Genomic DNA, 14,104 nt, shown 5'->3' with positions numbered 1-14,104 from the left:
TTGAAAACACCGCTCGACACGCTCAAACCTTTGTGAATAAGTTTGCACCGTTAGTACCAATTGTAAATTTATTCATTCCGTGATCTTCATCTGAAAGTCTATTTTTCTATTTAAGTATAATAAGACAGCTTTGACCTATTGTTTTCTTAGCAATACGTTTCCAATTACCCCACAACTCTGTTTTCACATTTAAATGAAAACACAAGTCCTGCAGGTTTATAATGCAATTATCACGACTTCTAGGTAAAAAGAATATGGAAATACCGGAAAGGTTGCGATCAGCTCTTTTATGAAACAGTTCAGTGAAGAAGAAAATAATTTAAAATGCAAAGTTGAAAATAGAAAGAGTTGGTGGGAGATTTAATTAAAACTGGACATGAAAACACATCTTTTATGTTTGAAACACCTGGCAAAGAAAAAGTGCTTTTTTTGAGCGCAAATGGAAAGGTAAGGCATTTATTTTTAGAAATTATTTAATATGTTATTTGTTAACCAGTCCTTTCAAACTGATATTTTTCCTTTTATTTCTTACAAGTAGTAGTAGGCTACAAGTAGCAGCCTTACCGTTTTTAAAAAGCAACTTAAAACATTTCTATTTAGGAAAGCTTTTAGTTTGTTTTGATAGATCTAATGTTTATTGCCTTTGAATATTTTAATTTTAATAAGTATAGAACTTTAACTTATGTAAAGCGCTTCAGAATATTGTTTAAAGTTTGAGCGCTATATAAATTCCATATCATTATCATTATCATTATTATTTTTTATATAAAGTAATACATGTTTGATAATTTTTTCAAGATCAAACAATCATTTTTCACTTGCTTGGGCTCGACTCCTCCACTAGGATCACGTGTAAGCCAATAATCTCCAGAGCAACTATCAAATTAAAAGTAAGATCTAATTCAGCGCATGCTCCGAGAGAATGGTGGCCCATAGCCTTGGGATTTGTTGGATGAAATTTCAAAGTAGTAAAGTAGAAAAAGTGACTTTGCATAAAATTCCCTTAGCAGATGTGGGGCCATCATCCCATAACTCAAGCCTCCAAGATGTGATTCAAATATCTCATTTTTGGCTTCTATGCTCTTGTACAGTAAAGTAGTCAAAAGACCAAAGTGAAATATCAAAATGATACCCTTTTGCTGATAAGTTCGTTCATTTTAATAACTTTTCTGGTGGATATGGTATTGATATTGTGAGAAGAAGTTAATTACTTCTGAAGTTATTTGAGTAGAAATTTGTCAGAGTCTCTCTTTCCTACTCGACTCGAATGAAAATGTTACCATGTGGATTTGCAACATTTTTCTTTCGGTTAGGACTATTTCCACGGAGAGGATCATGGGTAGGCCTATGGTTTTCACTGCGACCATCAAAATAATAGTTAGTGCTGTTATAGCGTTTGGTCATGCAAAGCAGCGGCCCATAGCTATTGTTTTGATTTCGGTGAAAACCTTGATGGAACCAACTTGTGACTTGGGCCAGTCACGCGTTTGATGATGGAACAGTTGATGTCACCTTCCCGCCAAAAACCAGGCTGCCAGGCCCTGGATGAGACACCAGCCAGTTGTTGATGTTGCTCTTGATGAGGACCTGTCTGCCGAGTTGTTTCCGGAGTGATGGCATTTGAACCATCATTTAAATGAGTGTAGTTAGTAAAGGAATAGCTCCATACGAGTGTCCAGCCCCCTCCATAAGTATTCGTGTCACAGTAAGCCTTGAAAGTGTTGACCTGGGATCCATTATGGGGGTCGATCCATTAAACACACGTAGCGGGATATTGTTTGAGGAGAGTCTGGCACGAGGTTACGGCTGAATGCCGGTTAGGACCTGGGAGCGGAGAAGCGTTTTGTTCTATAATGATAAAGATAAGTACTAAACCAACAACTTTATAGTCGAAAGGTCAAAAAGGACTTTGGAAGAGGGTTAAAAAAATGAATGAAGGGGGTAAGTTTGTGGTGCTGCGTCGGAGAGAGAGTATAACAGGGTAATTTGGCTCTATCAACTGAGTTGATAACTGGCGTAAATTGGCCACTGTAAATACTTTAAAAGCTGACGTTTCCATGCCCAAGGGTTCTCAACTTCGTTAAAGAATATTTGACTCTGAGAAAATGCAAAATCTTTCGTGAGTTTATTCAGAGATCTCGTTCACCACTGACAGGAAAAGTTACACATGGGTGAACAATTAATGTTCATCAACAAATGGATGAGAATGTTCCCACGAGGCTCAGCGATGCCGTTCAATTGGTCGAGCTCACCTTTTTCACATGGATCACGGACAGGCCAGTCATACTCTGTCAGAGTATCGAATTTATAATAACAGCTGTGGATAAAGAATATCAGTCCAAAGCCTAATCCACTGCCAAAAATGAAGGTGCTAGTGTCTCTTTGCACGTGTTAGTCACGTGTTTAATGATCATACAGTTGATGTCACCATCCTGCCAATCTGCCACCCTGCCATTTCCCTTGAAAGCGTTGGACTGGGACACACCATCAGGATTAATCCAACAAATACCTGTGGAGGGAGGGAGAGATTGGTCGAGGAGAGTCTTGCACTATGGGATTGTTGAATGCTGGGTTAATCCACGGGGTGCTGGCGTGTTCTTTCCTATGATCAAACAATATGGTTATCAACCTTTGCTTTAAGTTACAGGCACATAAACCTAAAAAAAAGTTGCTTTTGTATGGCTGTTGTGTTAAATGTGACATTTAGAGACGGAATAGGTATTTTTTGAAAGCACATTCTACCGACCACGCCAAAAGGTGGGACAGTATCATTCATTTGAGGAGTTGTGACTTAAAAATGACGAAATCCAGTGTGAGCCACCATGAACTGAGCTTTGTGTGAGGACAAATTTGCTGTAAAAAAAATCACATACCTTGTGGACTAGACTCCTTGAAAGGCAACCTATTAAGTGAGCCAAAAACAGACAGCCTTTCGCGTGACTAAGAAACTTTCACTCATATTCATAGTTTGCAAGCTACACTTAAATTTGTACATTTATTTGAAAAAAAAGTAGGTATCCACTTTCGATTAAAAAGACGAAAAAAAAGAAGTCTTGTCTCTGATCACTTTTTAAAATGTTTGCCCTGATTACCTGATCCTCATCAACTTAAGATTAAGTAGTCTGATTCAGAGTAGACGGGCACAACATGAAAAGAGAAGTATTTTTTTGAGGCAACCGAAACTTGAAAATGTATTGATACAAGTGTAAAATAAACATTATTACAAAACGGACTCGATAAAACATGCTGACTCCCATCTTTTTAAGGATCTTTTATTGATCAGGTTACAGTGGCTGTGTGACATTACGGACATGAGAAAAATTTTATTTCCTACTTAATGAAAAGGACAATGAAAACTAAATTGAAACATGAACAAGTTGTATAAAAAAAATTGCCATTGCGTAAAACTGCCCAAAACATCCGGCTCTCACTCCATTCCTTTGTAATCGCACGGCATAAAGAAAGAAATGGCGACACAACTTACAGTAATCTGAAAAATCTACAAAATTCGAGGAATACCTTTTCTATATAGAAAGAACCATCCCGTTTTATAAATCTCTTCAATTTCCTTGCCTGTTTTTTCCTTCGTCAAAAAGGAAACGGGTGCCTTTGCTCGCCAAGAAACTTGCTTCTTTACAAGCAGCTTCTCTCCTACACATTTGAGCACAGGTCAATATAGAGTCAGCTTTTTTCACTTTGAAGAGCATTTTCATCATCAAGATAAACGTTTTCTTATATGCGAAAGAACATGCCCTGATCTTCTTCCTGCAGATATCTTTGGTGAAACCGAAAAAGCCCATATGAGAGCAAATCTGTCCCAAGCAAAGATCTGCAAGAAAGGAAATTAAAATGATATAATAACATACCGAAGACCAAGGAAAGTAGGAGGACCCTGTTGGATTGTTACTTAATACATTACATGACTTTGAAAAGAAGTCACTTACAAATTTTTAAGCCATCGTCGATGGAAAGAGTAACATTGGGAGGAGATCTTTACTCCTTGTGATTTAATCGAGTTTTTGTCAAACAAAAATAAACGCAATGCATTCCAGTACAACATAAAAGGATTTTATGGTGTGTTTTATTTGTTAATACTTATCATTCTCTAGGGGATTGGAGAAAGTATGGGTGTGTGAGATTTTGGGAATAAGACTGAGTGTTCAGAAGTTCAGAACGCGTGATTCAAAACCTTGAAATAAAGATCAGCTTTAATTTGCCTTTTTTATCGAATAAGTCGAAGAAAATAATCATAAAAGGCAAAAATACCCGTAATTAAGAAATCTTACGAGAATTTATTTGGTCAGGTGGCTGAAAAAACTCAAAGTGGATTTGAAAAGCTCCTGAAATATATCAATTACGGTTTATAAATGCAGAATAAGTAATAGCAAACACTATGGTCTTAACATGAAATACAAGTTGTTTTTATTAGCATTTCGAAGGTAGTTAGCCTAAAAGGCAAACTAAGTTTCCACGCAGGACACCATTTTAGAACTTCGTTATATGCTTTTACTATTGATTAATGCTCATTACTCAACTCGTTACTCATTACTCATCACTCCTGGCCTTTCCATGAAAATATGAAAAAAAAACCGTGGCGACAATTATTTCATGGGGTAATTGATCCAGGCTTCCCCAAGTGAATCTTATTTACTCATTTTATTCTAAAAATTGGTCTAGCTGATTGCACTATCTGGTGTAGTGGTTGGTACGAGTTTTGTAAACATCAGCGGTAAAAGTAGTCATTATTAAAAACATTAAGAGCTTAAATTTTGTTGTACAACAACAAAGAAGAAGCTAGCACCTAATCAAGTCAAAGTTTCGCGAAGTGATTTGAATTACCTAAAATTCCATTGGAAAAAAAACATTCTGAAAGATAATCCCCCGATCTCTCATGATGAGTGTAACTGGTGCTTTGCCTGTTGTCATCTTACGAGAGTGATACAAGCTTGAGCCTTCAGCCTCCAAGATCTGATACGAAATTCTTCCTTCGAATGAATGGGGTTTTCTCAGTAATTGCGATAGAAGAATTTAGAGTTCTATCAGTTTAATACCCTCAAAGTCCTCCAGATGATTCTCGTCACACGTTTTCAAGGTAATGTAATGATTTTGTGCAGATAAGTTAACCAACTCTAGAAGGTATGTGTGTAAAGGTTTGTCATTGTCTGTCTTTGCTACTCGGCTCGAATATAAATGTTACCGTGTGGATCAAGAACATTTTTCTTTTGGTTGGGCCCATTTCTTCCGCAAGGATCATGGGTAGGCCAATATTTGCCCGTGTAACCATTAAAATAATAAAAGTTGCTGTCCCAGCGCCCACTCGAATGGAACATTGGTCCATTGTCGATATTTGGTGAAAACTTGGAAGGCGCCGAAGCTGATTCTCCAGGGTCAGTCACGTATTTTGTGATAGTACAGTTGATGTCACCTTTCTGCCAATCAACCAGGCTGCCAGTTACCGGTTGACACAACAGCCAGTTGTTTATGTTGCTCTTGATGAGGAACTGTCTACCGAGTTTTTTCCAGAGTGAGAAGTTCATGGCGTTGTAGTCTGTTTCATTTAATGGAGAAATTGTAGAGATAGGAACATTCACTTCATTTTTGGCCGGCCAATTTGGCCTAGGAGTGATTGCATTTGAATGATCGTTAAAATGACTGTAGTTAGTAAAGGAATAGCTCCATACTAATGTCCAGCCCCCTGCATTTGTATCCATGTCACAGTAAGCCTTGAAAGCGTTGGCCTGGGAGCCACCGTCAGGATCGATCCAATAAACACCCGTGGACGTTGCGGGAGACTGTTTGAGGAGAGTCTGGCATGAGGTTACTGCTGAGTGGTGGTTAGAACCAGGGGGTGGAGAAGTGTTTTGCTCTATAGCCATAAATTTGAAAATTGAAAGTGAGTCTAGTAAAGTATCTTTTGTATGTGCTAAAGCCTTGTAAGGGAAAATAGAGCTGGCGACCTAGATTCGGTTACGAGCATCAAACAAGAACCAATATTATGTTACTGAGAAATTTAAAAGGATCTAGACTTAAACACCGGCCCAACGTTTCCTGACATGCGTTCTAACTTGGATTTTTCTTTCCTCTTTTTTTTGTTAAATTCCGCTGAGCTGTCTCAGACAATTAGGATTCAAACTCAATCACTTCCTTACTATTAACCTTGTAAATAAATGATGAAATTGGTGAACGTACGACCATTAGGACATTCGAAACCATTCTAAGTAGCTGTATAAATGTCCCGATTTTTTGTGTTTTATTTTAATGAAAATAGAAGCTGAGGAAAAAGTGTTCAGTACAAAAACAAACTAAAATTGGCAGCAATAGGATACTGGAAGATAATGGATAATGGAAGAAGGGTAGAAGATGGATGACACCAAAACGTGGTAGAAATAAAGAACTTGAAAATTATAAAAGATCCAAGTTGATCTTGGTGCATCGAGATTTATCCAATAGCTATGGGCAGTAATTTACATTAGTGCTCGGGTTACTGATCTTAATAATACTGAATTCCTAACTCTCACCTCGGGGCGAATCGGTTCTTTCTGGAAGGTCGACCGAAATTGGAAATAAAGAAGACATTTATATTTAGTTTCCGTACTTCAGGTCATGTGCATGTGTACGAAACGGTTGAAGGCTCACCGGGCGACTGTGGTCTTATTTCAATTGTTGGTGGCTTCTGCTTATAACAGAACGATTCATAAAATGATCTTGATGTTAAGACGAACTTCTGTGGGTCTTGTCGTCTTAACTTTTCTAATAAGGTCTCATCTCAATTCATTCACGTCCCTCCACCCATGTCCTCTCATGTTTCAGCTTTTTTCCTGCTAAAGCGCAAATTACTTTAAACGCCCGATCAAGTCTCTTACGTAGATCTGATGAGCTAAATCAAAAAGTTTGCGGAGTTTTTGTTTCATGAAATGATCGTAGAAGTTATCTTTATCGCTGTCAAAAATTGATGGATGCAACAGACGAAACAAAAATTTGTCCTTTCATTTTAACCGGGCAATTCTAGTTTTGTCTACTTGTGCGGAAGGCCCTTACACTTGTTCGTGATAAGGTGTACATTATCGGAAGGTGTCACCAAAAAACATGGTGTGTCATCAATGCCAAATACCTTTGTTAGATAGAAAGAGCCATCTCGCTGTAAAAGCCGCCCAGTTGCAGAACTTGTTTGCATTTCGCCGCGAAGAAGGTAACAAAGTCCTGGGTTTTCCAGAAAGTTTGCACTTCTGCACGAAGCTTGTCTCGCACACAAAACCGAACAGGAAAGCAAAGAATCAGTTTTTCCAGACCAAAAGAGGCTTTTGTCTCTGTAGCTGAAAAAAGCGTTTTCTTTTATTTGAAAGAAAACGCCATTTTCGGCTCCTTCAGTTGTCTTTGCCGCCGAGAACAAGACGACTGCAAATAGGTACTCGACTTGCAGAAACATCTGTCGAGAGAATCTTGGGACAAACTTATGATTAGTAAATGTATGGAAAATATAAGTTACCTGCCTATAGACAAAATAGTCTAACAAGACAGAAAGGAAGAGAAATTTTAACTCACCCTTTCATTTTAATCGAAAACACCGTGCGACACGCTCAAACCTTTGTGAATAAGTTTGCACCGTTAGTACCAACTGTAAATTTATTGATTCCGTGATCTCCGTCTGAATTCTATTTTTCTATTTAAGTATAATAATACAGCTTTGATCTTTTGTTTTCTTAGCGATACGTTTCCAATTACCCCACAACTCTGTTTTTACATTTAAATGAAAACACAAGTCTTGCAGGTTTATAATGAAATTATCACGGCTTCTAGGTAAACAGAATATGGAAATACCGGAAAGATTGCGATAAGCTCTTTTATGAAACTGTTCGGTGAAGAAGAAAATAATTTAAACTGCAAAGTTAAAAATAGAAAGAATTGGTGGGAGATAAAATTAAAGCTGGACATGAAAACACATCTTTTTTTGTTTGAAACACCTGGCAAGGAAAAATTACTTTTTTTAGTGCAAATGGAAAGGTAAGGCCTGTATTTGTAGAGATTATTTAATATGCTATTTGTTAACCAGTCCTTTCAAGCTGATATTTTTCCTTTTATTTCTTACATTTTTTACATAAAGTAATACATGTTTGATCATTTTTTCAAGATCGAACAATCATTTTCACTTGGTTGGGCTCGACTCTTCCACTAAGATTACGTGTAAGCTAATGATCTCCAGAGCAACTGTCAAATTAATAGCAAGACCTACTTCAGCGCATGCTCCAAGAGAATAGCGGTTCATAGCCTTGGGATTTGTTGGGTGAAATTTTAAAGTAGTAAAATAAAAAATGTAACTTTGCATAAAAATTCCTTTGGCAAATATGGAGCCATCATCCCATCACTCCAGCGTCCAAGATGTGATTCGGCTTTGGCTTCTATGCTCTTGTACAGTAAAGTAGTCAAAAGAACAACCTGAAATATCAAAATGATACCCTTTTGCTGATAAATTTGTTCATTTTCACAACCTTTCTGGTGGATATGGTATTGATATTGTTAGGAGAAGTTAATTACTTCTGGAAGTTATTTGAGCAGAAATTTGTCAGAGTTTGTCTTTCCTACTCCTGGATTTGCAGCATTTTTCTTTTGGTCTTTTGGGCAGGCTTATGGTTTTCAGTGTGATTATCAAAATAATATTTATTTAATATTTATTAGTCGTGCAAAGCAGCGGCCCATAGCCATTGTTTTGATTCGGTGAAAACTTGGATGGGACCAACTCATGACTTGGGTCAGTCACGTGTTTGATGATCGATCAGTTGATGTCACCTTCCCGCCAAAACCAAGCTGCCAGGTCCTGGATGACACACCAGCCAGTTGTTTATGTAATTTGGTACTATCAACTGAGTTGATAACTAAGTTGATAACTGGCGTAAATTGGCCACAGTAAAGACTTTAAAAGCTGACGTTTCGATGACGAAGGATTCTGAACTTCGTTAAAGAATTATTTGACTCTGAGAAAGTGCAAAATCTTTCGTGAGTTTATTCAGAGATTTCGTTCACCACTGACGGGAAAAGTTACACATCGGTGGACAATTAATGTCCATCAACTAACGGATGAAAATGTTCCCATGAGGCTCAGCGACGCCGTTCAACTGGTTGAGCTCACCTTTTCCACATGGATCATGGACAGGCCAGTCATACCCTGTAAGAGTATCGAAATGATAATAACGACTGTGGATAAAGAATATCGGTTCAAAAAATGAAGTTGCTGGTGTCTCTTTGCACGTGTTAGTCACGTATTTAATGATCATACAGTTGATGTCACCATCCTGCCAATCTACCAAGCTGCCATTTCCCGGATCACGCACCAGCCAATTGTTTATGTTGCTCTTGATGAGAATCTGTCTGCCAAGTTTTTTCCAGAGTGAGAAGTTCACGGCGTTGTAGTCTGTTTCATTTAATGAAGGAGTTGTGGAGTCAGGAACATGCATTTAACTATCAAACCAAATAGGCCGGTTTGCTCTTGGAGTGATCGCATTTGAACGATTACGAAAGTGACTGTAATTAGTCAAGGCATAACTAAGTACTAGAGTCTAACCCCCACCACTGGTCTCCATGTCACAATAAGCATTTAAAGCGTTGGACTGAGTTTGAGATTTCTATTTAGTGACTGTAAAATCTGAGGGTAGGGTTTTTTTTCTTAAAGATATTCATTTTTAAATTCAATTTTATCACCTTTTCTTTTCTGCCGTTCTCTCGTCTCATTTTTTTAGTCAATAGTTGGAAAATTGTCCAAGGGTCATTTAAAGTAGTCTGCTTCAGAGTAGACGGGCACAACATGAAAAGAGAAGTATTTTTTGAGGCAACCGAAACTTGAAAATATATTTTTACAAATGTAAAATAATCATAATTACAAAACGGAATCGATAAAAAATATTTTTACTATTAAGTAATGCTTTTTATTAAACCCCTAATTTTGCGCCTTTCCATGCAAAAATATAGAAAAACCTGTGACGTCAATTATGTAATGTGGTGATTGATCCACGCTTCCTTAAGTGAATCTTATTTATTCATTTCATTCTAAAAATTGCTCTAGCTGATTGCAACTATCTAGTTTAGTAGCTGCATTTTAGCCAAACATCAATATTTTGGAGTTCATCATTAAGTAAGGATTCTAAGCAATTTGGGTTTGAGTGAGAATAAAGGATACTGGTGTCATCAGCGAAAAGCAGAGGGTCTGTTAATTCAGAGGCATTAGGGAGGTCATTTATGTATAAAATGAACAATAGAGGGCCTAAACTTGAACCTTGAGGCACACCACACTTGATGGTTTGCACTGGAGAGCAGGCTTGATTGAATTGGACAAATTGCTGGCGGCAAGAAAAGTAGCTTTTAAACCACTGCAGAGCCGCGTCACGCATATAATAGTGCTCCAATTTGGCAAACAAGATTTGATGGTCGAGAGTGTCAAATACTTTGGAAAGATCTAGGAAAACACCCACCGTTGTTTCGTGTTGGTCGATTGCAGAAGCTATTTTATTTACCAAATGAATTAGTGCGTACGATGTTGAGTGATTTTTCCGAAATCCAAATTGACAGCGGTAAAGTATATCGTTTTTTTTCAGCAAATTCTACTGAGCGATTGCATATGACTTTTTCGAAAAATTTGGAAAAATTAGACAACATAGAAATATGTCTAGTTTACAAAAAAGTTTGGATCCTCTGCTTTGAAGATGGGAATAATTGTGGCGATTTTAAGTTTGTCCGGGAAAATGCCTTTTAGCAGAGATAGATGGATAATATCTGCCAATGGAGCAGAAATAAGGTGAAATGAATACTTAGTGACATGCATTGGGATACTGTCATAGCCAGGAGCCTTCTCTGAAGCGAACATGCCACAAATGCTTTCCAGTTCACTAGCTGTGGTGGGCTTTAAGTTAATGGAAGGATGGTTATTATCACCAAGATAAGAACGAAAAGGAGGATTCATACTGGGTACAGATTTAGTTAGGTTGGAACCAATGTTTGTTTTTTTCATACCCTTTGTAAAGCCCGAAATGATTACCAAATCCTATTAGGCAGAGCAAACTCTATTAGGTCAAATGAAGAGGTGCTCCCTACCCCTCCCCCATCAAGCCTAAAGCTGTCGTTAGGGCAAACTCTATTAGGTCAAATGTAGAGGTGCTCCTTACCCCTCCCCCATCAAGTCTACAGCTGTTTAGTAATCTGAGGTTTACATCGCAAACTGTAGTTCTAAACATGTTTAATGAAGTGATTGTGTAATAGATATCCTGTGCAGATTAACATCAGTTTTAACGTTTAGAGTGTTAACTGTACTGTCTTTCAGAAAACTAAATGTTGTTTTGCGTTACACATTTTTTATTGCGTTAACAATTGGCGCATGTTCTCTATAGAGTGTTCCGCAAAGTAGGAGATCTCGCTCGTGCTCATCTCATAAGAGCGAATCAAAAAGAAAAAGTATCGCTAGGAGTTAAGAGTTCTATCAGAATAACACCATCTAGCTGATACGTTGATTGATTTTCGTCATTTGTTTGCCAGGTAATGTAATGATTTTCCGGCTAATGCAATCAAGTTTTAAGATTTAATGACCTCTTGAAGTATTTGTGTGCAAGAGTTTGTTATTATGTCTTTGCTACTCGGCTCGAATAAAAATGTTGCCATGTGGATCAGCAACATTTTTCTTTTGGTTGGGCTTATTTGTTCCCAGAGGATCATGGGTAGGCCAATGCTTTCCTGTGCAACCGTCAAAATAGTAATAAAAGTTAAACGGGGACACACTCAAAGAGAACAACGGTCCAAACCCATTTTGGAATGTTGAAAATTTGGAAGGGACCACCTCGTGACTTGGATCAGTCACCTGTTTGATGATAGTACAGTTGACATCACCATCCTGCCAATCAACCAAGCTGCCACTTCCCGGATGACACGCCAGACAGTTGTTTATGTTGCTCTTAATGAGCACCTGTCTGCCGAGTTGTTTCCAGAGTGAGAAGTTCATGGCGTTGTAGTCTGTTTCATTTAATGGAGGAGTCGTGGAGATAGGAACATCTACTTCAGATCTCACCGGCCAATTTGGCCTCGGAGTGATCGCATTCGATTTACTGTTAAAATGACTGTAATTAGTAAAGGAATAGCTCCATACTAGTGTCCAGCCTCCTCCATCAGTCTCCATATCACAGTAAGCCTTGAAAGCGTTGGCTCGAAATCCACCAAAAGGATCAATCCAATAGACACCAGAGTTTGAAGTAGGATTCTTCCTGGGGAGGGTCTGGCACGAGTGACCTACTACTGAATGCTGGGTTGAGCCTGAGTGCAAAGGAATGGTTTGACCTATTGGAGCACAAAGTTAAAAAAAAAATCAGGTTTTTTTAATGATTAAAACTGGGTTTCGTAAAGATTTCTGTGTTGAAGACCAGTTCCCAGTTCCCAGTTCATCGTCTAGTTCTTATTCTCTCACCCGCTCATCGATCTGACCATTCAACGATAATTCAAGCAAGTATTATTCAGTTTTAAAATTTTTGATGTTTGCCAACTTTATCACGAAATCACAATTTTGATATCACGATCACAGTCTTTCAAAACCATGCAATTACCAACTTCCGATTTTTTGCGTCGTGTATTTCTGCGGTATTAAAGTTAAGAAAATGCTATCAACTGTTCATTAATCATTTTACCCGTGAGAGTGACTGGCATTTAATTTTTCATTACAAAATCACCCCTGAATCAGAATCGCGAAAATAAAGGAAATGATCGCCAACTAACGAAGCCTCTTGATAGATAAAGAAATTCTCTTTGTCAGTACCTTAGGAAATGTATGCATGTAGAATATGCATACTAACGATAGGCTGCAGAGAGTTAAATGTAACGGTTTAAATCTGTATCCTAGTTACCAATATCAACACTAATCTTCCGCTCTCACCTTGGGTTGAAGTGGTTATTCCTGGGAGGTCAACCTGCATTGGAGTCAAACAATATATATCAGTTAATACCCATACCTCATGCATGCATGCCTGTGCGCATGCATACGAAGTTCTTGAAGGCTCATTGGTTAGTAATTGTGTGCTCTCAGTTGTTGGTGACTTCAGCTTATAACTGAACAATTTATGTGCTTGGATGATAAGCTTAATTTTGAAATGAACTTCTGGTAATTGGTCTTGTCATCTCCATTTCTAACTAAAGGGGGAAATTTTCGAAAGAAGCGGTGGTGTTAAGTCGGTGGGGTTTATAACAAGATAATTTGATTTATCAACTGATAATGTAAATTGGCCAACATTGAGTTTCTAAAGCTGAAGGAGGGCCATGGCTCGAGACGTCAGCTCTAAAATCTCTTGAAGGCGGCCAATTAACATTATCAACTCAGCTGATAAAACCAAAATACTTTCTTTAACGCGTATCTCCATTGATTATGCAGCTCTTTATGAATATTCATGCGCTTTAATACTTTCCATTTTTAATTACTTCGGCGCGCTATGAATTAAACGCTCTAGTCTTTTTCGTAATTTTTTTTTGACTGAAATTAAATTTGGTAGAGTTTTTGTTTCTTGAAACGATGGAAAAAGTCATCAGTTTTGCTGTGAAAAGTCTTCCCTTTGATGGAAAGATCGAGCAACGGTTTTCTGGGTCGTGATAATGCTAAAATGATCGCAAGTTGTCATCCGAAAACTATAACATGTGAAAAAATCAACGTGAAATACCTTTTTTAAATAGAAAGAGCCATCCCGCTCTAAAAGCCGCCCAGTTGCTGAATTTGTTTGCACTTCGTCGCGAAGACCATAACAAAGTCCGGCTTTTTCCAGAAAGTTTGCACTTCTGCAAAAGGCTTGCCTCACACACAAAAAAGAACAGGAAAGCAAAGAACCCGTGCCAGACCACAAAAGGCTTTCTTCTCCAAAGCTGAAAAATATATTTTCTTTGATTTGAAAGAAAACACCATTTTCGGCTCCTTCAGTTGTCTTTGTCGCTAAGAACAAGACGATTGCAAATCGGTACTCGACTTGAAGTAACATCTGTCAAGAGAATCTTGACACAAAATCAGGTATAGTCAGTAAAGGTATGAAACGTATAAATTACCTGCCTATAGACAAAATAGTCAAACAAGACAGAAAGATCAGAAAGGAAGAGCTGA

At 37.9% G+C, this 14,104-nt stretch overlaps 1 protein-coding gene across 1 annotated transcript; it reads right to left on the bottom strand.

Annotated features, from left to right (window-relative positions):
• Positions 1-5,171: 5,171 nt before the first annotated feature.
• Positions 5,172-7,426, bottom strand: LOC136284099 (uncharacterized). The gene is made up of 2 exons (XM_066173913.1): positions 7,112-7,426; positions 5,172-5,957 (listed from the first exon to the last, which is right to left on the bottom strand). Exons 1-2 carry the CDS (start codon positions 7,424-7,426, stop codon positions 5,172-5,174), a joined length of 1,101 nt encoding a protein of 366 aa, XP_066030010.1.
• Between the last annotated feature and the right edge of the window lie 6,678 nt (positions 7,427-14,104).

The sequence above is a fragment of the Pocillopora verrucosa genome, chromosome 11 (assembly GCF_036669915.1).
Source record: "Pocillopora verrucosa isolate sample1 chromosome 11, ASM3666991v2, whole genome shotgun sequence".
NCBI lineage: Eukaryota > Metazoa > Cnidaria > Anthozoa > Scleractinia > Pocilloporidae > Pocillopora > Pocillopora verrucosa.
The sequence above is the reverse complement of the archived record's forward strand: the minus strand, read 5'-3'. Positions and strand labels throughout refer to the sequence as shown.